Source organism: Crinia signifera, chromosome 19, assembly GCF_055691185.1.
Source record: "Crinia signifera chromosome 19, ASM5569118v1, whole genome shotgun sequence".
Taxonomy (NCBI): domain Eukaryota; kingdom Metazoa; phylum Chordata; class Amphibia; order Anura; family Myobatrachidae; genus Crinia; species Crinia signifera.
Genome location: NC_139226.1, coordinates 91,161,610 through 91,188,589, shown reverse-complemented (window position 1 = coordinate 91,188,589; position 26,980 = coordinate 91,161,610). Strand labels below are relative to the sequence as shown.

The 26,980-nt window shown below is 45.1% G+C and overlaps 1 protein-coding gene across 1 annotated transcript; it reads left to right on the top strand.

The window, feature by feature from the left end:
• The first annotated feature begins 2,404 nt into the window (after positions 1–2,404).
• LOC146041897 (indolethylamine N-methyltransferase-like) lies at positions 2,405–26,189 on the top strand. The gene is made up of 4 exons (XM_083161756.1): positions 2,405–2,618; positions 11,453–11,607; positions 24,278–24,485; positions 25,444–26,189. The coding sequence occupies exons 2-4, from the start codon at positions 11,460–11,462 to the stop codon at positions 25,874–25,876; spliced, it is 789 nt and encodes a 262-aa protein (XP_083017882.1). The 5' UTR covers positions 2,405–2,618; positions 11,453–11,459; the 3' UTR covers positions 25,877–26,189.
• The last annotated feature ends 791 nt before the right edge of the window (positions 26,190–26,980 follow it).

The following is a 26,980-nucleotide window of genomic DNA, read 5'->3' as shown; positions in this document are numbered from 1 at the left end:
CCCCCACAGTGCTACACATATGCCCCCACAGTGCCACAAATATATGCCCCCACAGTGCCACAAATATATGCCCCCACAGTGCTACACATATGCCCCCACAGTGCCAAACTCACTTTTTCTATGCTGCTTCCGAGGGGAGGGGAGCGCATCCTGCCTCTCTCCTTCCCCTTCAGTGTGTGTACCTGAGCTGAGCCGTCAGCCATTCATATCTCGCGCCCGAGATCTGATTGGCTGACAGCGGCAGCCCAGTGACTTGAGCGAGGGGACGGAGAGACGCACGATGCGTTCCCCTCCCCTCTCCAGCGTGTAGTCGGGGAGACAGCGGCGGCGGCTGCGGCGGCTATGGCAGCTACGGCGGCTACAGGGTTTTGGGGGGGGGGGAGACTGCCGGGCGCCCTGGCTGTTTCAGAGGCGGACAAGCCGTGCGGCGCCCCGGGCTGCTGCACGGCTTGTCCGCCTCTAGAAACGGCCCTGCTCCTACCTACAGGAATTCATTTGGCGAAAGACTGTCGGTGCAGAAAACGCTTTCCAATGTATTCTTTATGCCCTTACTCTGCTCCAAAAGACTGACAAAGCAGATGACACAGATGCAGACACAACTGCATCAACTTCAGCTGCAGTTTCTGTGAATGCAGAATCAGAAGAATAACTGTTTAATTATTTTCTTTGGTCTTGATAATTTGATATTATTGTACTTTGTTAAGTTGCTTTTTTCTTTTTTCTTATTAACTAAAATCCAGTTACCTGTTAACACATGTCGTCATTACTGTCTCAGATGTATGATATGGCAGGTGTGAATGTGTTCCTGAAACACCTCCATTATCCACGCCAGCCCGAAGCATGGCGAGCGGACGCGTTACGCATACCCCCACTATCCATGTCGGCGTGGAGTTGATTTTATAAAGTGTGCGAGTGTAGGGAGCCACCGTGCCTAAAGTGTGGCGAGCGCAGCGAGCCCGTGAGTGGATGCAAATTACTTTACATATATTCAGCGTACGCTCGCCACGCTTCAGACAGCTGGAGCGCCTCTCCCTCCGGCACCTGCATGATCCCCTCTCCGCCGGTATCCGCCAGCGCAGGGATCTGGCGGTTACCAGATATATGTGAGAGGCACTCACTAGGCTTGCCATGGACACCGGTGACAGAGCCATGGATGCCGGGGACAGAACCATGGACACCGGGGACAGAGACGGGCTGCCGTGGAGTCACTACGCTAAGTACGCTAACTACGCTAGGCAGCCACTGGGCTATGTAGCTTAGCCTATGCTGAAAACGTAGCATAGCCGTGCACCGTGCTATTGCACAAGTACTGTACCAAAAAAAGGTGGGTTACTGGAGACCACAATGAGCCTTGTGTCTGCATAGAACTGCCTTCAGAAGAATACTTATTTTATTAAAATTAATCCACCCATTTAGCCATCTGGAGTATAGGTGGAAAATTAATTTAAAACAAATAATCAGTAAGATTGGAGTTTCTCTGATATCCGGAGCAAGTTCCTAGGAAGATGGTCAGGTTCAACATTGTGTAAACACACCGTTTTTTGAAGATGCCTTTGTCGTTTCCTGGATGTAGATAGGAGCGGCTGATCTACATTTTTTTCTTTGATTGATGAGACTCTTTTTTTGATTAAAGGTCTGCCATGACTGCTACCAGTCAGTCCTCTATTTCTATTGGCTACACTCTTTGAAATTTAGGTCAACTTTGGTAAAATAAAAAATCAAGCTCTCAAGGTAGTTCGGTAACTTCCTGGTAGACAACTCATCCTTGATTCGGCCAGACAAGCCACTCAAGAAAGCAGCATATAAACGGGATGTCCTATTGGCCCAAAATGAGCCCTGTCGGAGACATAGAATATCAGGTACATAGGGAGTTTTTCTACATGGCTCATCAAATATTGGCTCATCAAATATTCTTTCCAATGAAAATAGGATAGTCAGCTAATATTGAATCAGGGCCTTCTCACAAGGTGGAGTAAGGGCAAGGGCTTGTCTGGACACAGGGCCGGCGCTGGCCGCTCAGCAGCTCCTGCAAAGCAGGGAGGCGCCATGCTGAAAAGGCGCACTCTCCCTGCTCTGCTGCTAAAGCTGCCTCAGCCCGGCCCCTCGCCTTCACTGCCTGCATGCCGCCCGCAGCGCTTGTCTGACAGCGCCGGGCGGCAGTATGGAGACATGGATGCTGCGCCCCGCTGTGTGCGGCTGTGCGCACACAAACACACTGTCTCCGAGTCCTACAAAGTCCGCCTCCTGTCCCCAGCAAAGAGCGGTCACGGCAGTGCCTGGCTCAGCTGTTTCCCCCCCTGCACCAGTCTCTGTGTGCTCCTCACTGCACTCTGACCTGATATCTCTGACAGCAGCCATTCAGGGCTGGCTGGTGCAGTGTCTGTTCAGTTCAGGGACACTCACACAGCGCAGCCAGGACGGAGCCTTCACAGCTGCACAAAACTTCATTACTAGGGCCAGCCCATCTCCTGGAACCAGCCACCAATGAGCTGAGCTCCCATACGGCTGGCCCCTCCCCTCCTGTGTCCCGACCTGATACTCTTCTCTCCTCCCGGGCAGCATGAAATAAATCCTGCTCCCTCCCTTCTCCACACCCTGTACAGAAGCTCCCCTCCTTGGTGAGTTTTTTGGTGGATATAGTCATGTGTAGGTATAATGTGGGTGGGAGCTGTTGTTTTCTTTGTTAAATGTGTTTCATACATGGGGGGGGGGGGAGGGTGTGTGTGTGTATTATGTGTCTGCATGTGAGTGTAAAAATATATGTGTGACTTGCATACGTAATTTGTGTGGGGGGAGGGGGGAGTTTGCTGGTATTTTCTTTATTATATGTGTGTGTTGAAAAATACATGTGTTGTTGGTGGAAGGGGGGCTTGTTTTTTTCTGTGTTTGTAACTAATTTTGCATGTTTGTAAATATTTTGCATATTTTTATTAATTGTATATTTTTTTAATATTCAGTTAGACAGATAAATGATGTACTAAAATCATACTTGTCTACCTAAAAAATGCTCTGTTCCTGGGCTTCCCTGGTAATGTAGGATTGCCTGCACCTGTGGTGACACCTTTCTTATCAGTTACCTAGATCCCCACAGGTGCTGGCAATCATACATTATCCATACCTCCCAGCATGCCCCTCTCCAGGAGGACACAATGCTCTGCTCCTGGGCTTCCCTGGTAATGTATGATTGCCAGCACCTGTGGTGACACCTTTCTTATCAGTTACCTAGATCCCCACAGGTGCTGGCAATCCTACATTACCAGGGAAGTCCAGGAACAGAGCATTTTCTCCCTCATGGAGAGGGTCAGGTAGCCAAGTATGACTTAAATAATGGGCTGGGTTATCATTATAGGGGTTATTCTAGTCCATTCGGTCCTCTGTGCATTCGCACGGAGGACCGATGGTGCGCGCCTGCGGTCCTGCTGTCCTGCGTTCTCATCGTATTGAGGCAGTGGCACGGGAGCAGGGGCTGGCAGCTGATATCACCGGATGTCAGCTGCCCGCCCATTTCCTGCCAGCATGCACGCATATTTAAGTGACTTAAAAGTCACTTTTATATGTGTGTACCTTCCACATCTTTCGATGGTTGCTGACCATCGAAAGATGTGGGCAGTTACTCGAGGCAAATGAATGAATGTTTATGCTAAACATCCATTTGCAGCATGTGCGGGCGAACCTGCAATGGCAATGTGACAGGGCGCAAAATTTATGGTTTGCAGGAGGGCGCCGGACACCCTAGCACCGGCCCTGTCTGGACAGCAGTGAAATGATATACAGTAAGCCACTTTAGTCCTGGCTGAAGAAAATACAGGCAAGAACCTGAAGATGACTGAGCAAGATCTTGGCATCCTTCATTACTAGCCAGTTGCATGTTGTCTAAAAAACTAGAACATTTCTGGTGAAACAGCAATAATTCTTTCTATGTATTTTCCTAGTTATCCAAGTGAGTCTTGTAGGGAGCTAGAATCTTGGGCTTCCTCAGCTGCCTTCATCCATGGAATCTAGAATTTTCCAGATTTAGAGCAAAACTGAAGATTTGTATATGGCTGAAAGCCACCTGGGGAAAACTTGGAGCTTTGATAAGGCTTCTCCTCAAACAAAGGAGTAGTACATCATCGCAGCACATAGAAGTAGTGACTGGTGCTAGGATCACCGGATTATATAGGAACCTGTGGAGTGTTGCCAGTAGTAATAACCAATGCTGGGAGTATCACAGAAACACACTGGAAAGTGTGGAGAGTGTCCGACAATGGTAACTGGGGCTTGGAGTATTACAGGCCCACATGTGAAATTGAATTGTGAAGCGTGGCCAGCAGTACTGACTGGTGCAAGTAGTAACACATCAGCAGAGCTCCCTGGAGTGAAGAGCCAAACTCCTGAACAATATGAACATGAATCTGTATGCGACTGCAGAGACATATATAGAGTGTCCAGGCTGATGAGTGACAGGAGTCATGTGCAGGCAAACAGGTCAGAGATTGGTTGAGCAGAAGTCAGTTGATTGCAGGCAAAGTGGCATTATTAAAACTCCCAGATGTGGTGGCTCAACATGGGGAACACAATCAGTCTTTTGCAGCAATGCCACATGGGACATGTCCTGACAGACTTGTAGAGAGATGTATCACAGTGATGGGTACAGTACAAGCCAAAGCTATACCTGTCTATACAAAAGTGAGAGAGAGAAAATAATAATGAAATGTAATTAAAATAAAGAAATAGTGTTAGTGAGAAAAAAAAATATTCGGCTTCCTATCACTAATATTTATTAAGCCTATATTATTGTCATCGGTGTGCTGCTCTGTGCTTTGTAGCGTATGCTGTTTTTTTAGGGTGACGCACCCTGTACCTAGATATAGTGCTAGGGATCCCCAATATATACAGAAGCCTTGACGATGGCTTTGGGGGCTTACACACAAATGTGCGCAAATATATGTAACCAAAGTCTCTGAATTCTATTATCAAGTAGTGTTCAAGACTGGTTACTAATACCATTCAGTGAGCTGGGGGAAACCATGGATTGTAACTCAGTATTTCCATGCACCGGAGCGGTATTACTAAACTTATTGAGCATCTACCACTATCTATATACCAGATTGATTACTGCCTTCCCTGCAGCTAATGGCTTTAACACGTTTTGTGACCAACGCAATCTTCTATGGTTTTTAAAAAGTTTAAATATTCGTTTATCGTGTACTTATAAACTCATATGATACAGTATGTTAAATGCAAACCGTATCTATAAACAGTAACTCAGATATAATGATGTTTGTGTCTACATTTATTCTCATATGACCCATATGTACATATTGCCAACAATCAGCTGACTATAGATATGTTTGCCTACAAGTCATATGTTTGCTACTTCTTCATGTGACTGAAATATCCAAGCATCTGAATATTATGTGTAATTCAGACCTGCGCCAAATCCCCGCATTACCATGTGAGCGAGGGTGAACACCTACGCTCGCATGCGGACGCACAGAGGAAAAATCATTAGATGCTCACTCGCCATTGAATGGTTTTTCCCTCTGTTTGTAATGAAAAGTAAACCAGGACTTACTTTTCATTGAACGGTTCCCGAAAGACATTCTCAACGGAGCGTCACTACCAAAGATGTGAAGATCCAGCAGTGATGGGAACTACTACTGCATACCTCCCAACATGTGAAGTTAGTGGGGCAGGACAGCTGGCACGCCGCAGGCACAAAGCAATTTTTTTTCTTTTTCTCACCACGTCCCTCTGCCTGCAAGAATAGATGTGCACAGTGTCTGTTCACGGGCGACAGGGGGGGGGGGGGAGACGGACTCCCAACTGCTCAGACCCCCCCACCGCCACGGGACACTGCCGGCCGGGGGAGGGACGTTCCAGCAGTAAGCGGGACAGTTGGGAGGTACGCTACTGGTTCCTTTTTCCTGAGACCAATGAGACACTGTACAAAGGGAAAGCATCAATATCCTGTTTCCTCTAAAGCTAAACGAGTTTCTGTAGTTTTTTTTAAATATTTTATACATGAAAACGATGAGAATATTTAAATTCTATAGAGATTCATTTTCACTTCTCATTTGTGTGTAGCAAACAAATGTGACATGGACATCCAGATTTTCCACTGAATTCAGCATCCTAAATCAGGTGAAAACACATATTTACAATCCCAAAAATAGTTAAGTAGTGTCATTACTGCCCTTTTATATATGGCGAAAATGAACTGCTTAGTAAATATACCCCTTAGAGATGTATTAATAAAGAGTCACTGGGCCTAATTCAGACTTGGGGCCTTATTCAGATCTGATCGCAGTACAAATTTGTTCTTAAAATGGGCAAAACCATTTTAGGTTGAAAGGGCAAAACCACATGTTACATCTGCCCCACTGCAGGTGGGGCAGATGTAACATGTGCAGAGAGAGATACATTTGGGTGGGGTGTGTTGAAACTGAAATCTAAATTGCAGTGCAAAAATAAAGAAGTCAGCATTTACCCTGCACAGAAACAAAATAATTCACACAACTGTAACTCTTTCTGCACATGTTACATCTGCCCCACCTGCAAAGCAGCATGGTTTGCCCATTTTGAGATCAACATTGTCCTGCAATCAGATTTAGGCCCACTATGGCCTTTGTTAGGTCTCCCCAGATGAGCAGCTCATTAATAAAAGCCAAGGGCATAAACATACCTCCCAACTTTCATTGGTGGTCCAGCGGGATCTATGCGCGTGGGGGCATGGCCTCATGGTGATGGGGCCTGGCCTTCAAAACATCACTCATGCGAGGCCGCAGCTGCCCCTCTTCCTGTGGGGAATGTGCACAGCCCTGCTGGCCCCGGGCGGGCCATGGGAACGTCCCCAAAAACCGTGATTTTCCCGTGGGAAATGGGACATTTGGGAAGGATGCATAACTACCACAGGTGCAGGAAGTGCAGCTGATATGGAGCCCAGAGATGGGGGGCGGGGGGGCAACTTCCGTATCACAGTTGAATGTGTTATACACAGGGGTGTAAGTACCATAGGTGCACGGAATGCAGTTGCTATGGGGCCCAGAGCTGAGAGGGGCCACCTTCCCTGTCACAGTAACATGTGTTATATACCTCTCACCTCTTTATATCTCTCTGTGCCCCTAGTCTCTTTATCCTCTATCTGCTTCATATATTTAAAGAGAGGAGTATTGAGGTGTATGAAGGAAGGTGGGTAGCTACTGTATGCTCTCCATGGTGCTAGCCACACCCATGGCACAGACTACACCCACAAATGAGTAGTAACACCCCCTGTGGTTGCATACAATAGGCCCTTTAGAAATTTCAGCTCCAGGCCCATCGGGGCCTTAATCTGGCACTGGTGTAGCTACCATAGGTGCAGGGAGTGCAGTTGCTATGGGGCCCAGAGCTAAGAGGGGCCACCTTCCCTGTGACAGTCATGTGTTATAAAAGCACTCGGTTTAGCAATTAGTTTTCTCTTCTGTTTGCATTCTCAGAGGCAGATGTAGATTGAGGCATTTCAAATCTTGTGACAAATTCTGTTTTTTATTTGATCTCTTTTACTGATTTAATAAATATGTATGTGCATAATAGTGGTTTGCAAATCAACAGCTTATTCCATACAGTATATATTAAATTCTTTTTTAATTTCAAATATATTTTTCAAAGTAGGATTTTACATATAACATAAAGAATGCAAATCACAAAACGGTTCCTGATGTCCTGGTGTTCTCTACTTGGTTCCTGCCAGTGTTGTAACTAGACCTTTAGGAACCCCCTGCAAAAAAGATTCTGCCGCCTCTCCCCCATACATTTATTACAATTTTTTACCTACTTGCTCATTGCCAGGATTTTCTTGCTCCTTGCCTGAGGTTAGATGCTCTTTGCTAGGGGTTTCTTGCTCATTGCCAGGGATTTTTTACTCGTTGCCAGAGGTTAGATGTTCATTGCAAGGGGTTACTTGCTTATTGCCAAGGGTTACATGTTTATTGCTAAGGGTTTCATTATCATTCCCAGAGATTACATGCGTACAGGCACACCTCGATACCCAGAATGTGGCACTTTCTCTGACAAATTCTAGAGGTCCATTAAGACCTCTAGGATCAGTGTCCACCATGGCGATGGACATTTTTTGGAGGGTTATTTCCAGTAGGATGGCCAGCCTGCATGGAATATGCATAGACCATGCAGCCACAAGGCACCAGCTCTCCCAAGCCACTGCTTGGACTGTGGAGGCATTGATACACCAATGGGTCTGTGTTTGTTCCTGGTTTCTGCAACTCATGTCTTCTCTTCCAGTCCTGCCATTCCTATGCCCTTGTTTCTCTTCTAGAGTGTCCCATCCGGCCCCAAATCAGTCTCATTGCTATTATACATCAGGTTATAATTGATGCCTTTGTTCTGGGCATCCTCCAATCACAAAGTATGGATCAGCATCTGATATCCATCTGTGGTTTGTAATACGGGACTTTGATGGCAATTCCATCAAACCACCCAGTATTGTGACACACTGTGCATATTGGCAACATTGGGCTGGACACAAAACCATGATGGTTTACACACTACTCAGATAATTGTGGGTCAGCATATGCCTAGGAACCATCTTCCACAACTACAAAATGATTGTTACACACATTCAAAATAAATTACCCTGTGTGTATTGTTGCACGAGTGATATATTTAGACACACGCCGCAACAACACAAACAGGGATGTCAGGCACACAAATAACCTAAAATCTAAAACTTAATAAAAAAAAAAATATTTAGTAATTTGTGACATTTGCTGCTCCCAAGAGTGACTCTGTATCACTCAAAGGTACTTGTGTAATATCTGGGCGCCCGATTTTTTCATTGTATTACATCACATTGCATCACATGCAATATAGTGGCATACAATTCATGCAATGCGATTTTTCATTGTAAAGACCCGATTTTTTATTGTATAGTCATTCATGGGTGATTTCATACCCCCACTATCCAACTACGCATCCAACTATCCAATGTCGCGGGGCTCGCTGCGCTCACCACGCTTCGGGCTATATAAAATTAACTCCATGCGTAGTTGTATAGTGGGGGTATGAAATCACCCATGGGTGACTATCTAATTAAAAATCGGGTCTTTACAATGAAAAATCGCATCGCATGCCTTAAGTAGTGTCATGCGATGACAAAATCGGGCGCCCAGATAATACATAAGTACCCACTCAAATAACAACACAAATAATTGTCACAATTATATTTACGATAAATAAATGTATTAATACCACATTAAAAATTGTTACTTTCTGATAGAGTAAACTTCTTTAACACTGATACAAGTGGGACATTAAATTCATTTGCAGTAAATAACAGAATAAAGGAAACAAAGTTCTAATTGCGCACTTTCCATTTAAACAGTTGAAAAGCCACTCAAAATACACAGTTCTTACCAGTAGCGACCACACTTAGAGTTCATAGAACCTCTCTGGACCGCCCTCCCGGCTTGTGGAGGTGACATGGAGGGCGCTGTCTGACAGGCACTGTATCACTGGGTTTTTTGAAAAGAGAAAGAATTGTCATATGGTGGTGCACCATTTATAAGAACTTGAGTCATAAAATATACCTTTTATTGGTTATCACTTAAAAAGGAATGCGAAATATGACATACAACATAAAACATATACACAAGTGAAAACAGTGTGTTTAAAAGGCACATGCGCGTTCAAGGAGCAACTACCTTAATCAAATATTTATTAGTGACACCATTAATGGTGTCACTAATAAATATTTGATTAAGGTAGTTGCTCCTTGAACTCGCATGTGCCTTTTAAACACACTGTTTTCACTTGTGTATATGTTTTATGTTGTATGTCATATTTCGCATTCCTTTTTAAGTGATAACCAATAAAAGGTATATTTTATGACTCAAGTTCTTATAAATGGTGCACCACCATATGACAATTCTTTTTCTTTTAAAAAAACTCTTCTACTAATACTGTCTGTGGTAGCACACCCCTAGAAAATTACAATTTATACTTATCCTCACAAGAGGGGGCCAATCTTAAATATACCCATATACTCATATATTTTATGACTCAAGTTCTTATAAATGGTGCACCACCATATGACAATTCTTTTTCTTTTAAAAAAACTCTTCTACTAATACTGTCTGTGGTAGCACACCCCTAGGAAAATTACAATTTATACTTATCCTCACAAGAGGGGGCCAATCTTAAATATACCCAATACCTGTCTCTCTTCCTGTGCAACAGATCAACAAACCTCTGTCCACTGTATCATCGGGTGCCTGGGAGTACACTCTGCTGGCATCTCCTGATCTGTGGTGCGGACTGGATGGGGCAGGAGCCTTGCTGAGATCACTGCAGTGTGGTTGCTCATCTGTTGCTGACTATCAGAAAGTAACAATTTTTAATGTGTTATTAATAAATTTATTTATCTTAAATATAATTGTAACAATTGCGCTCTCTTTTTCTGTGTGACATTCCCCCAGATTCAGCATGAGTTCTATGTCGCAGTCACTTGGGGACAGAACGCCCCTCCCCCCCCACACACACACACTTTCTGCCAGTGCTGAAGCCAGAATATGCACCAAACTACTCAATTGATTCAATAGGGTGAATGCCATCAAAATATAATTTAATAATAAAAGGTAAGATGCACACATAAATCCATACAGCAATATAGTGGTATAAGTCCTATTTTATGTGTCTGTGGTGACAGTATCTAATTTTGGCACATCTCACATAAAATTTGCCAATGCTGACCAGTTAAAACACATATGTGATAAATGTGTGATTAATGAAAAGGTGGTGTGTAATAAATTATATGGTATAGAGCTAATTTTCCCATATGCTGGAGTCATGGCTGACCCCATTACTGTTCCATTAATTAGAGCGTTCCTTAAAAAAGCAGAATAGTTTTGGGTAAGGACTGGCCTCAGTAGTGTAAGCAGAAAGTCTGCCTGTGGTCCCCATGGCGAGTGTGATCGTCTATAATCGTCTATAATCAGCTTTCTGACATTTGTTATCCTTTCCTCATGTGCGTATATGCTACTGATAATTATTGTAATCACAAGGCAGGTGTCACGACGTACTTCTGTCACGGGGTTGTAAGAATTGTTGTGCTATTGGCTGCTTTATCGATCCTACAATATATACAAAATTATAGGTGCAAATATTTATGCATTTTGGGCAATTTTTAAAATGAACAACCATTTGTGAAAGGTACAGACAGCAAGACTCCGGGTGTTTTTTTCCCCAAAGCATTTGTCGTTATACATTTAGAGTCCAATGCCCAGGGTGTTTATTATCTTTTTCCCATGATACAGCAATTGTTATTTACCACCTTTAGATAAACACTTACCATTGTGTCGTGACTGCAAATATGTTTACAGATAAGTCACCTGTCTGTTATGTGATGTTTAACACCTGCTTATCTTGATCAAAAAAGTATATTTATATCTACATCCAATATCTTTATTTTCTGAAGTGTCAAGATGGATCCTAACCACAGTCTCTACCATGTACATGATCTTGATATGAATGATTTACTCAATACATATTTTCATTCAAAATTTGATAAGATCATGTATGAGGAGCTCGTAGCATTTCCAGTGAGAGAGATTAAGAAACTACAGGCCTCAGGTAAGTGTATGTTTTCTTCATGACGCCACTGTTATGTCATGGGTGGTGGTGTATAGAAGGAATCCAAAGAATTTATAAAAAAAAAAAAAACCCAAAGAAACAAAAAAGCACAACATTCTACATACAGAAAGAATATAATTTCAGACATTATATAATGTAATATATTATTATCTTAAAACAAGACTATGTAATTTCTTTATATGCATAAAAAACACATCCACTCTGACTACACATTCTGTACAAGGAACTTCTCCACTGCGATTTATTTGTGCAATGCCTTAAAAACCCACCGACCTATCAATCATGACTCATTTAAATTGTATTGCCCTGATTGAAATGTAAATTTCTTATTTTCTTTCTCATGGAAATAGACTTTAGAAAACAAAGAATGTCTTGATTTGATCAAGAATTATAAGTAATGGTGGGGGAGATGTATTAAGCCTGGAGAAGCGATAAAGTGTCGATAGGAGCGATAAAGAGGTGATAAAGTGGAAGGTGATAACGCACCAGTCAATAAACTTCTGTCATTTTAAATCATAGCTGATTGGCGGGTGTGTTATCACTTTCCACGTTATCACGACTTTATCACTACTTTATCACTTACCAGGCTTAATACATCTGAACCAGTGTGCCCTCTCTTTGGTGCCATGCTCACAATCTTTAAGGAGGAAAGAAAGGGGTGTTGAGCTGCGCTTGGTATAACTTTGTAAAAAGTGAGGTAATGAAACCTGTAAAGTTGGGTGAAAAAAAATGAGGGATTGGTTGATCTAGTACAAAAAGATTTAATGTCTAAAATACATATAGCCAGAATACATTGATAATTCTCTAAAATCACATAAAATTCATATCTCACCAACCAAACTGGGGAAAATGTATGGCCCGGAGAGTCCCAAGAGTCCTGTATAGGGCTGAGTTGTAAATCGTCCTGTATGGAGCTGCAATGATATGCCAAATTGGAGCAGTAGGGAGGGAGGACCAGATGTAAGAATAAGGAGCGGCTTAAGTTGACACGGATTGCCGACTCCCTCCGCTGGATGGACTGGAGCTGGATGGGTCCTCTACCTCTACCTTACTGTAGGAATTTGCAATCCAAATGGAACCAGTGGAGGTGGTATTACCGGACTGGGATCTGTGCGTGGCCCAAGGGGACCCCCAGGTCCTGGTGAGGCGTGATGGTTGTCTCCAAATGTAGCAGATGGTGGGGAGGACTTGAAGATGTTGATAAGGAGCGGCCCAGGATGGCACAAATAACCGACTCCCTCCACTGGATGGAATAGAGCGGGATACAGTCCTCGACCTCAACCTTGCTGCTAGGACTTGGTGGTCCAATTGGACAAAGGGTGGTAAGTGTGTGCACAAATAAGCACTTCCGGGTTCTTTAGGGGTACCAGTTTGGTATTCTGGAAGGAGATAGAGACCTGAGTCCTGACCGGTTTCGCTGCTCCAGGCAGCTTTATCAGAGGATGTGCACACACTTACCACCCTTTGTCCAATTGGACCACCAAGTCCTAGCAGCAAGGTTGAGGTCGAGGACTGTATCCCGCTCTATTCCATCCAGCGGAGGGAGTCGGTTATTTGTGCCATCCTGGGCCGCTCCTTATCAACATCTTCAAGTCCTCCCCACCATCTGCTACATTTGGAGACAACCATCACGCCTCACCAGGACCTGGGGGTCCCCTTGGGCCACGCACAGATCCCAGTCCGGTAATACCACCTCCACTGGTTCCATTTGGATTGCAAATTCCTACAGTAAGGTAGAGGACCCATCCAGCTCCAGTCCATCCAGCGGAGGGAGTCGGCAATCCGTGTCAACTTAAGCCGCTCCTTATTCTTACATCTGGTCCTCCCTCCCTACTGCTCCAATTTGGCATATCATTGCAGCTCCATACAGGACGATTTACAACTCAGCCCTATACAGGACTCTTGGGACTCTCCGGGCCATACATTTTCCCCAGTTTGGTTGGTGAGATATGAATTTTATGTGATTTTAGAGAATTATCAATGTATTCTGGCTATATGTATTTTAGACATTAAATCTTTTTGTACTAGATCAACCAATCCCTCATTTTTTTCACCCAACTTTACAGGTTTCATTACCTCACTTTTTACAAAGTTATACCAAGCGCAGCTCAACACCCCTTTCTTTTCTTGTTCATTCAGTACAGGACTAACTATCCTGTCCCAGAGCAGCAGCTAGGGAAACACAGCTCCAGCCAGGCGCACCTGCACCCAGACCCACTCTGTGTGGTCAGGGTCACCACCACCCCTTTTTCCAATCTTTAAGGAGGGACTACATGCCATTTTTTTATTTTTTATTTTAGAAACTTTTTTGGACAGAACCATAGACAGATCACTGATCTGTGCATGGTTCTGTCAAACTCGTCTGCCAGAAGCAGGTCTATCACTAGAGGTGTGATCTTTACTCCATATTTAGGGGTCAGGCTGCCCCTAGGCACAACATTTGGCTGCCCACCCCCCCCCCCCCACAATTTTAACATATTTTAAAAAACCCTTAACTGCACACCTCACCAGCTGCCCACCAAGCCCCGGCCACATGCACTGCTGCTGCTGCTAATGTATCTTACTGTCTCCAATTCCCCCACTGTGCGCCTCACCTTTATTGAAGTGTTGCAGTGGCCCGGTTGGATCTCCTCAGAGGTGGAACTAGAAATTTGTGGACCAAGGTGCAAAGATATGCTTTGTCCCCCCGTCCCCCTACACATACTCAGAATGGGAACAGTGTGCGCCAAAGGCGGGCTGAAGGGAGGGTGTGTGTATGGTTAGGGTATCCTGCGGGGTGTGTGTGTGTATGGTTAGGTTTATAGGGTGTGGGCTGTGTGTGTATAGTTAGGGTTATAGGCTGCGGGTGTGTGTGTGTATGGGTAGGGTTATAGGCTGTGGGGTGTGTGTGTCTGTTTAGGGTTATAGAATTGGAGGTTGGGTTTTTAAACCACCTTGCGCTGCTAGTTGGATTAATTAATAAAAATACCACTGGACAGAATAACACTGGACACACTGCTATAAATGTAGAAATTTTATGTAAAAAATAAAATAGAGTGAAATATACAAACAATTAATACATAACAATTTAAAAATATAAGCACAATACAATCAACAGTTATAATGCCTATATGGCCATATGTTAGGTCACGTTGCAAACTGAGTGGGAGCTCCGGAATGAGTTAGTAACTGAATAATGTGGTTAGTTGCAGTCACTGATGGTAGCAGGGGAAGGGGGGGGGGGAAGATTAAGGCAGGTAAGCCAGCAGCACAGTCAGTCAGCAATTAGATAGCTTAATGCAGGGTTAGTAGAATTGATAATAAGGTGCCCTGAGTGTGGCACTAAAGGCAGGTTTTAGTATCTCACCCTCCGTTGGTAGAATAGTGGGAGATGCCGGGGAACTTACGTTGGTATTAGCTCTCACCCGGTTAGATGCTGTAGCAAGGCGGGGAGCTTGTTGTTGGAAAGCTCTACCGGGGCGTTGATGCTGAGTCCAGTGTGGCTGGCAAATGACAGGTGCTGATATCACAGCGTCCGAGGATACCAACGGCTGGAGTGTACGCCGATCAGCGGGAGGGAAGCCTCGACCGCTGGCTTGAGTCCAGTGGCTGCTGCCCAAATGACGGTGGCTCAGTTGGTTGGAGACCGCGGCAGACCAGCTCGTGCAGCAAACAGTGTAGGGGAGGATCACGGAGGTTAGCAGACGTGACCAGGAAGTGACGTCGACGTGTTTCGTCTCTATGGAAACGGAGACTTTTTCATCACTTCCTGGTCACGTCTGCAAACCTCCGTGATCCTCCCCTACACTGTTTGCTGTACGAGCTGGTCTGCCGCGGTCTCCAACCAACTGAGCCACCCATAGGCGCCGATCCTGTGGGTGCTCAAGGGCTTGAGCACCCACAGAAATCCATGAGCACCCACGGGCAGCCTGAATCACGCTGCTGGGCTGCGTTCCCGGACTATAAAATGTCCGGGAACTGAGCGGGCACACAGAAGAATCTGGCTGCCATTTGTCCCTGCTGACTCCCTGTCCGTCCGCCCGTTTCCTCCTCACCCCCGGCGATCCGCCCTGGTTCCCTGATATACGGTGGCGCAGCTGTGGCGGGAGAGCAGGACTTAAAAAAAAAAAAAAAACGCCCATACAAATGAATGGGAAGCCATTCATTGGCTGAGACCTCTCTCAGCCAATCAGCGATTGGCTGAGAGAGGTCTCAGCCAATGAATGGCTTCTTATTCATTTGTATGGGCATTTTTTTTTTTAAAGTCCTGCTCTCCAGCCGCAGTTGCGCCACTGTATATCAGGGAAGTTGGGAACCAGGGCGGATCGCAGGGGGGGGGGGGGGGGAGACGGACGGACAGGGACAAACGATGCTGCCCACTAGGGCTTTTTTTTTAAGTCCTGACCTGACCTGGTTCAGTTCTCCCGCTGGCACAGCAGCACTGCATCGCACCCAGCAGCGTTTTCTCTTCTTCTGCCCGGTTATATGTAATGGATATAAGTGTGTGGTGTAATGGGCATTACTGTGTTCAATATAACGTGTAATGGGCATTACGGTGTTTGGTATAATGTGTAATGGGCATTATGGTGTTTGATATAACATGTAATGAGCATTACAGTGTGTGGCATAACATGTAATGGGCATTATGGCATGTGGTATACTATGTAATGGGTGTGTGACGTGTAATCGCCATTATGGTGAAATATTTTGACGAGCACCTTCGGCGTGCACTGCCCATGTTATCCCTACTTTAGAAAAAAATTGCGTACTGGCATAACAAGTAATGGGCATAATGTGTAATGGGCTTCACGGTGTGTGGCATAACAACTAATGGGCATAATGTGTAATGGGCTTCACGGTGTGTGGCATACATGTAATGGGCATTATGGCATGTGGTATACTATGTAATGGGTGTGACGTGTAATCAGGGCTATTTTTCAGCAGGCTCCAGCAGGAACTGAAGGTGCCCATACACGTTACAATTATTGTATACAATATCACATCTCATCGCATATCGGTTTTGCGATGAGATCAGATGAGATGAGATCAGGGCCGTTTCTAGAGGCGGACAAGCCGTGCAGCAGCCCGGGGCGCCGCACGGCTTGTCTGCCTCTGAAACAGCCAGGGCGCACGGCAGTCTCCCCCCCCCAACACCCCGTAGCCGCCGTAGCCGCCGCCGTAGCTGCCGCCGTAGCCGCTGCTGTCTCCCCGGCCGGCCCGACTTCACGCTGGAGAGGGGAACGCATCGTGCGTCTCTCCGTCCCCTCGCTCACGTCACTGGGCTGCCGCTGTCAGCCACTCAGAGCTCGGGTGCGAGATATGAATGGCTGACGGCTCAGCTCAGGTACACACACTGAAGGGGAAGGAGAGAGGCACAATGCGCTCCCCTCCCATCGGAAGCAGCGGAGACAAAGTGAGTTTGGCACTGTGGGGGCATATATTTGTGGCACTGTGGGGGCATATATTTGTGGCACTGTGGGGTCATATATTTGTGGCACTGTGGGGGCATATATTTCTGTCACTGGAGGCATATGTGTGGCACTGTGGGGGCATATATTTCTGTCACTGGGGGCATATGTGTGGCACTGTGGGGGCATATATTTGTGGCACTGTGGGGGCATATGTGTAGCACTGTGGGGGCATACATTTGTGTCACTGTGGGGGCATATGTGTAGCACTGTGGGGGCATATATTTGTGTCACTGTGTGGGCATATGTGTAGCACTGTGGGGGCATACATTTGTGTCACTGTGTGGGCATATGTGTAGCACTGTGGGGGCATATATTTGTGTCACTGTGGGGGCATATGTGTGGCACTGTGGGGGCATATATTTGTGGCACTGTGGGGGCATATGTGTGGCGCTGTGGGGGCATATCTGGCACTGTGGGGGCATATTAGTAAACGGCATCAGTTGTGCGGCAGCGGCACATGGGGCATAATGTGTAATGGGCATTACGATGTGGGGAGTATTGTGTAATTGCCATCACAGTGTGGGGTCTAATGGGCATCTTGGTGTGCGGTGTAATGTGTAATTGTCATCACGGTGTGCGGCGTAATATGTAATCGTCATCACAGTGTACGGCATAATGTGTAATTGGCATCACGGATAAATAGTGTATAATGATTTAAGTAGCCTGTCATTGTTTGGCCTTGATCTGTGAGGCGTACTAGGTCACTGTGTGTGGGCTTTAGCCGGCCAACTTAAGTGCGGGAGGACAATAACAATTCCTGCAGCAACCAATGTCTGGTCATGCAGGTTGCAAAAGTGTGATATAAGGTAATTGTTTTCCTGCTAGACCACGTCTTACATTAAGCCACACCCCTTTTAAAATTAAGCCACACCCCCTATTTCGGCGCGCGCTGAAGGCGCTCGCAATTTCTATGATACCATGTTATGTATTGGGGGGGCGCATTTTTTTTTTCTTCTCCCTGGGAGCTAAATTGTTTAGAAACGGCCCTGGATGAGATCTAGCACAAAAAGTATGTGCTGCACATACTTTTTGTATTAGATCTCATCTTATCTCATCTTATCGCAAAACCGAGATGCGATGAGATGCGCACTGCCCAGGTTTTCCCTCCTTTACAAAAAGCTTCTTCAGTCCTGGCATAACATGTAATGGGCATTGCAGTGTATGGCATAACATGTAATGGGCATTACTGTGTGTGATGTACCATGTAACTGGCATTATGGTGTGCAAAATCAAGAATGTATTTGAAATTAATAGCAGGGCACTGGGCAGGCCATTTATAAAAACCAGAGCTCATATTACAGCAGCCAGGGAATAAATGAAAGGAGGATTGTTTAGATCAGTGGTTGGTGTCAAACTCATGCCCCCCAGCCCTCCACCTGTTGTGGAACTACATGTCCCGGCATGCCCTGCCATAGATTTTATATAATAGATTGCTAAAACTGTGACAGGGCATGCTGGGACATGTAGTTTCACAACAGCATCTGACTCCAGTCCTGTCAGGCTTGTCAGCTTCTATTTTCTTGGGGTGCCTGCCTGGGCCTGGCCATTCGCTGACAGTCAGTCTAATTTGAATATTGGAGACAACTGTGCTGTGTAATATAAAGTGGTATTATTTTGTGGCCTCGCCCCTTCCCCATGAAGCCACTCCCCTATATTTTTGGCTTGAGCACCCACCAGCGAAAACATAAATCGGCACCTATGGAGCCACTGTCATTTGGGCAGCAGCCACTGGACTCAAGCCAGCGGTTGATGCTTCCCTCCCGCTGATCGGCGTACACTCCAGCCGTTGGTATCCTCGGACGCTGTGATATCAGCACCTGTCATTTGCCAGCCACACTGGTCTCAGCATCAACGCCCGGGTAGAGCTTTCCAACAACAAGCTCTCCGCCTTGCTACAGCATCTAACCGGGTGAGAGCTAATACCAACGTAAGCTCCCCGGCATCTCCCACTATTCTACCAACGGAGGGTGAGATACTAAAACCTGCCTTTAGTGCCACACTCAGGGCACCTTATTATCAATTCTACTAACCCTGCATTAAGCTATCTAATTGCTGACTGACTGTGCTGCTGGCTTACCTGCCTTAATCTTCTCCCCCCCCCCCTTCCCCTGCTACCATCAGTGACTGCAACTAACCACATTATTCAGTTACTAACCCATTCCGGAGCTCCCACTCAGTTTGCAACGTGACCTAACATATGGCCATATAGGCATTATAACTGTTGATTGTATTGTGCTTATATTTTTAAATTGTTATGTATTAATTGTTTGTATATTTCACTCTATTTTATTTTTTACATAAAATTTCTACATTTATAGCAGTGTGTCCAGTGTTATTCTGTCCAGTTGTATTTTTATTAATTAATCCAACTAGCAGCGCAAGGTGGTTTAAAAACCCAACCTCCAACTCTGTATCTATATGAGCTCTAGCCAACTCATATAAACCATCTGCAGCAGCAGTGGATTTGCTAACCAATTATTGTATATACATTTTTTATATACATGATTCTTGTATGTACACTATTTATCGTTAAATAACAGCGCCAGAAAAACAGTGCAATCTGTGTTGATTCTGTCTCCACATATTGCGCACCCTTTTTCTTTGTTTAGGGTTATAGGCTGTGGGGTGTGCATGTGTATGGTTAGGGTTATAGGCTGCAGGCTGTGTGTATTGTTAGGGTTATAGGCTGCGGGGTGTGTGTATTGTTAGGGTTATAGGCTGCGGGCTGTGTGTATTGTTAGGGTTATAGGCTGCGAGGAGTGTGTGTATGGTTAGGGTTATAGGCGGCAGGGTGTGTGTGTGTATGGCAGGGTTGCCAACCCTCCCGGAATTACCGGGAGTCTCCCGAAAATCGGGTCCCTCTCCCAGCCCCCCGGAAGGGTGGGCAACCCTCCCGGAATCAGGGGGACCCCCACTGAGCCCCCCGATCGCAGCATTTAAATGCCGCAATCTGCGGGTCTCAGAGGAGGGGGCGGAGTTAAAATGACACACTCGTGGCATAATGACATCACAGTCAAGCCCGGCCCCGAACGGGTAATGAAAGTCTCCTCTCCGGGCTTCTCCCGGAGAGGAGAATTTGAAAGTCGGCAACCCTGGTGTATGGTTAGGGTTATAGGCTGCAGTGTGTGTGTGTGTGTGTGTGTGTGTGTGTGTGGTTAAGGTTATAGGCTGCAGGGGTGTGAGTGTGTATGGTTACAGTTAGGCTGTGGGGGAGGAGATGTATAGTTAGGGTTAGGCTGCAGGGGAGGGGTGAATAGTTAGGGTTAGGCTATGGGGGTATATGGTTACAGTTAGGCTGCTGTCTGGGGGTGGGGGTGTATAGTTAGTTAGGCTGTGTGGGAGGGAGTTGTATAGTTAGGCTCCGGCTCGGGGGAGGGGTGTATAGTTAGTTAGGCTGCGTGGAAAGGCGGTGTATAGTTAGATTGCAGTCCGGGGGAGGGGGGGTATAGTTAGTTAGGCTGCGTGGGAGGGAGGTGTATAGTTAGGTTTAGGCTGCGGAGGAGGGGCTGTATAGTTAGGCTGCAGGAGAGGGGGTGTATAGTTAGGGTTTGGCTATAGGGTGAATGGTTACAGTTAGGCTGAGGCCTGGGGGAGGGGGTGTATAGTTAGTTAGGCTGCGGGGGAGGGAGGTGTATAATTAGGCTGTAGCCCGGGGGAGGGGGTGTATATGCATGGGAGGGAGGTGTATAGTTAGGTTTAGGCTGTGGGGGAGGGGGTGTATAGTTGGTTAGGCTGTGTGGGAGGGAGGTGTATAGGGTTATGGTTAGGCTGCGGTCGAGGGGGTGTATAGTTAGGGTTAGGCTGTGGGGAAGGGAGCATATAGTTAGTTAGGCTGCATATGAGGGGGGTATATAGATAGAGTTTGGCTTCTGAGCAGTACTCACAGTGCCAGGGGTGGAGGTCTACAGGCTCAATAGGGACAGACAGCTGAAGTGTCCTTAGGGGAGTAGAGAGAGCCACAGCTGTGTCCCACACCACTTCCTCAGCTGTATGCCATCCTGTGCTGGGTCCTGCTTGAGAGGCCGCCATGGGTGATATTAGCCCAGGAGACGGGCCATTGATACTGCCAGGTTTAGCATCAATAGGGGCAGCAGGGGGACAGACGGGAGCCGCTTAAATGTCTGCAAAAGAGCTGGCCAGCCAGAGCACATCTGCCCCGATCAGTCACTAAGCCACACCCCCCTCTCTAGCCTTCTGTGTCTAGGACCCGTGCTACTCTCCGCTTCTGCTCCCTCCTGCAGCCCGGGTGACCTGACTCCTGACCATTGGTGGCAGACCTGGCTGACAGGATGCCCTGCTGGATCTCCTCACCGTTGGTACAGTAGCAAAGCTGGGTCTCCTAATCCTCGGCACAGTACCCCTGCTGGGCCTCCAGTCCACATTGACAGCAGCAGGTCAAGCCTGGGGAGGAGACCAGATCCGCTTGCTGACAGGTGAGGGGGGGTCACGCCACTCAACATTCACCGCTGCCCCAGTGGCGCACACAGGGGGGGTTTCTGAGTACCCAGATACCTCCCCCAGGAGTCTAAGGGCCCTAGCATGAAAGATGAGGGTCTCCTATTTCCATGGGTACAAGAATTTTAAAAATCGGCCCTTGGGAACTGGAGATATCTGACTTCAAAGCAGTGGTCCCCATCCAAGCCTGTTTCCCAGACAGATATTTCAGGTTCTGTCTGACTTTTTTCTGAGGGTATATTTCAAGGTCCCCTTGAAGAAGTCACTTAGACGAAACGCGTTGGGTGATCTTTCCTCCTACCAATATTCAAGATAAGCACTTTTCTTTGATTTGATTTTATCAAGTATCCTGTCTTTTTACTATAAGTTTAAAAAAAAATTGTAAAAAATATATATATTTTTTTAATATTAGTTTTTTTACTACTTCATGTTTTTCTTTGTATACCAAATTTGTCATCCAATAAATATTTTTTTTATATATATATATATACACATTTTGCTTTATACATATATATATATATATATATATATATATATATTTAATAGCTATTTTACAATAATTAGTCGCCGATATCTTTATACATTGCCTTCTATATATATATATATTCACACATATATATATATATATATATATGTGTGTGTGTGTGTGTGTGTGTGCGTGTAAATATATGTATACATATATATATAGCTTCAGGTGATGGCCTGGCACTCCCCCAGCTGGGTCCAACTACCCTGGTGCCCTCCGGATCAAGTAGGTAGAAGGGTAAATAAGGCGGCACTCAGACGGGTTTTCTGTCAAAACGTGTATTCAAAACGGACCAACGTTTCGGGGTCTTTGTCACCCCTTTGTCAAGGGGTGACAAAGACATTAGCAACCGATCAGATTCCAACTTTTATCTTCCAAAAGGTGCTAGATAAATGATATGTAAGATCTCACTGGTTGCTATGTACCACATCTCTACTTCTATAAACCTGCACTTTAGTACATAAAGCCCTACAGTCCTAGCAGTTAGAACATGCAGCCAAACTGTTCATAACAATCCAGTAATCAGTGGCATAATAATAGGGCTATAGATGCGCTGCACTACCTGCCTTACCCCGCTGGTGCTGCTTGCCGGTGCCGATGCCGCCGCCACCGGGTTTGTGTCCGGGACCCGCAAATCTACTTGTCTGCCGTCCAAGCTCTCCTCCTGGCTGGCTCCTGCAGTGCTAATGAAAAAAATAGCTCACACAAAATGTCTGCCCCTCAACAGCAGACACTTTTTGAGGAGGACGGGCTTTATATTACGGGGGGGGGGGGGGGGGGGCTGATTTTTTAGTTGTGCCACTGCCAGTAATCATATATATTATTTCTAAAAGGTGATTTTTCGTGACGCTCCCTTTTTAACAAAAATCGATAAATGAGGTACCATGTGAAAGATTACTTCATCCCCTTCTGATGAATTGATTATTTACAATTGCACATTGTATTGTTTCTTTACAAATCAAAGTTCAATAATTGACAATATCCCGTTTATACGCACAACATTTCCGGTGCGCTGTATCCGATCAGTGTATGAAAAATAAAGCAGCACTGCTACATTACCACTGTTGCTGCTACCAGACCACTGTGTAGTCTCTGTCTAACACCTAAAACAGAGCCTGCTCAGCTACTTCTCCCTTCACACCTAACCACAATCGATACATAAGGAAACATTTGAAAGATTACGTTCTCCCTTTCTAATTTACAATTGCACATTGTACTGTTTGTTTACAAATCAATGGTAATTATGGTGTTGGGGTACCACATACTTTACCTCTGGAATTATGCATGTCCCCATGCATTGCATAACATGAGGAAAAAATAAAACCATAATAACTTAAGTTTTCGATTTCACAATCTTTAGCATAACTTACTCAAGAACTGGCAGCCCGCACCACATCCCTGCTTACAAAGCCATAACTAGGGACATACAAAGGCAGTGGAATGAAAGGCTGATTACCTTCCGGACCTCAGGTACAGCCAGCAGTTGGGATCGCAGCAGAGGCCTCTGTACACAGGCCTCTGTACACAGGCCCTGATATGTAGTTCCCTGTATCTGCAAACAGGTCCCCCAGAGACCAGGACCCCTCTTCTACAATAAGAGGGGTAGGGCCAGGGCCGGCAACAGAAATATTGGGGCCCGGTACACTGATATCTCTGGGGCCACCCCAACGGCACACCAAGATTTTTATTACATTAAATATGTTTTTATAATTAGAAATAAATGGTAATTGATATTCACTATGCAATATAATATGGCAGGGCAGATGGGAGGGCGCAGCATTGTGCATCGTATGGTTCACTGTGTTGTGTGATGTCACAACGCATTTGTACTGGTAGTCGGACAGGTGACCATACTGAAGGGGAATACTGGATTGGGGTCCATGTAAGTTTCCTTCCAGGAAGCCAGGTGGGCAGGCTGCACCTTTATAAACTATTGCTAGGGCAGCAGCCATGCTTACATCCTCTGAGCCCCTCAGAGCCTTGGGGCCCCTCACAAGGTTGGGGCCTGGTACAAGTGTCCCCTTTGACCCCCCTGTCGCCTGCCCTGGGTAGGGCTCTTCCTGAGGTATGTCTAAAATGTAATTCTGAACCGTTCTACTTTCATTCTACTACAAACCACCAACTGTGCCGTAAAATTATTCGTATTTTATTAGCATGCAAACTTTTTGCATCCTATTTGCGATTAATGCTAATGTATTTGTTGTTTTGCTGTGTACAGGGATTCTAAAAGGAGGACACTTGACTGATTTTTCTACTGGACCCATCATTTTCCACCTATTGCCACTGTATACAGATTTCAGTGCCATCACAATTCTAGACACTAATGATTCTGGCATTCAGGAACTGGAGAGATGGAGGAATAAGGAGGAGGATGCTTTTGACTGGTTTCATCTCTCAGAGCTATTTCCCGAAGTGGAAGGTGACAGGTAAATTACTGTAGCTCTTAAATTAGGTCACCTGTTGAGTACAGAACTATATATTGGGGGTGATTCAGGTTCACTCACAAAGCAAATTTTGTTTGCTTATGGACAAAACCTTATGCACTGCAGGGGGGGCAGAGAGAGTTAGATTTGGGTGGGGTTTGTACTTCAAAGTGATATCTTTATTGCAGTGTAAAAATAAAGCAGCCAGTATTTACTCTGCAAAGAAAAACAAAATAACTCACATTAATCTAACTCTCTCTCCACATGTTAAACCTGCCCCACCTGCAGTGCACATGGTTTTGTCCATTAGCAAATCAAATATCTTTCTTGAGTGAACCTGAATCACCCCCTTTGTTCCTAAGGCCAATCATGCTGGACTTATTTTTAGTAATTCTACACCAGAACGGGCCAAAAGGCCAATCAATATCTATTGGTCGATCACAAAGCTCCCGCCAGTAGATCGCGATCAAGTGTCAATAGTGTACTGTGAAAATTTCTGCTGAAGCCTCTGAGTTCTCATGTGGGCATCCCCTTAGACTCGAGGAGAGGAGATTTAATACCCTCTGAAGGAAGAGTTTTTTTTATGGTCAGGGCAGTAAAGGTTTGGAGCTCTTTGCCAGAGGAGGTAATGTTGGCAGACACAATTAATACATTCAAGAAAGGGTTGTTCAAATACCTAATGGATACCAAAACCCACTCTTGTTATGGTTTAGTAGGGAGAGCAGGGTGACACATAATCACTAGTTAGCCTGATTTAGAAAAATAGAAGTTAAAATAAGTTGGGGATATCTAGACTTAAAATTTTAATTAGTTATTTAAAACAGGTTGAACTTGATGGACGATCGTCTTTATTCAATCATACTTACTATGACCCGGTGTCTGGGGATTGCAGCTTTAATTATAAATTGATATCTTTTGAGTGTATTTCATAATCCTGATCCATATTTTGGCTCTCTTTCAGTAAAAAATGGCTGGAAAAAGAAGACGCTTTAAGAAGCAAAATTAGTCGTATCGTGAAGTGTGATCTTAGCAAGGAGAACCCCACAGCGCCCGTTGTCCTGGAGAAAGCTGACTGCTTACTGAGTGTATATATATTGCAGCCTATCAGCCAAGATAAAGATACTTATTGCATGAACCTTAGAAAACTGTCTTCCTTTTTAAAAGTCGGCGGCCACCTGCTAATGGTTGGAAAATTTAATGGAGTTTTTTTCACAGTTAAAAATAAAAAGTACCATATCTTAACATACAATGAAGACTTCCTAAGACAGGCTCTAGCAGATGCAGGCTTTACCATTCAAGGTCTACAGGTACTAGAGAGCAAGGTACGCCGCAATGATGTAGTCTATGGCAACGTGCATTTTGTTCATGCAACTAAAGTCAGGGAAGTCTTGTAAAAGTATAACAGATGAGTGGTCACATATTTATACAGTATATATAATGAACATTAGATATGTGGGGATGAGATTTGGAAAAATTATGCAGTCCAGTAGACAAATGGGCACACAAGATGATACAAAGTAGCTGCATTATTGTTAAAATTGAAACTGAAAATGTAATTATCTTTAATTGAAATGTTCTGTCTCTAGATCGTAACCTCTAAGAACAATCATGGATCTCAATCATTGCTTTTTGCTATTATGTAATCAACACACATGTTTGGCTATTTCAATAGTATTATATAATATTCTTATGTTTCTTTGATTAACAATAAATACACAAATCAAAAACTATACAGGACAGTAGGTCTCCTTATTTCAATCTGATACATTATCACATGCCTCACTATATACTACCTTATGCCATACTTGCCTACCCTCCTGGAAAGGCCGGGAGGCTCCTGAAAATTAGGGCCCCCTCCCAGCCCCCCAGAACTGTGGGCAATCCTCCTGGAAGCCCCTGGGCCCTTGCATTCATAACCCGCCTCTTCCTATATCCTCCTACCCTGATTATTAAATATTGCCATTTGCGGTTTTATGGTCAGGGAGTGGGGCTAAAAAGATGCAAATTGCATCATTTTAGCCCCGTCCTTCAATTTACACCCACAAATTACAACCATTATAATGATGGGGGTGGGGCTTGATGATGTGAGGCTCTGCCCCCACCTCCAGAAGCATGCTGAAAGACTCCTCTCTGTGCTTCTCCCAGAGAGGAGAAAAAAAAAGAGTCAGAAAGTAGTATGCCTTATGGTAACACACCTTCATCATCAACATGTAAGGGTGAAGATATCTATCATAACAGGCTTGCCTTCCCAGTTCGCACAGCTTAGTTTGAAGCTAAAGATAAAGTAGTGTCATGGAAACAGCATAAACGTTCCTTTGTTTGTGTTGTACTTAGTTTGTTTATTTGACTTAATACCAATTAACAAATATGCATCTTTTAAACTGTTATGCTAGGTACACACCAGAACGATGCAGATCGTAAGACGATCGTACAATCGGATCTGTTGGAGCACACAATCTGCTCATGATCTGCATACAATCTGATCTGATCATGACCTG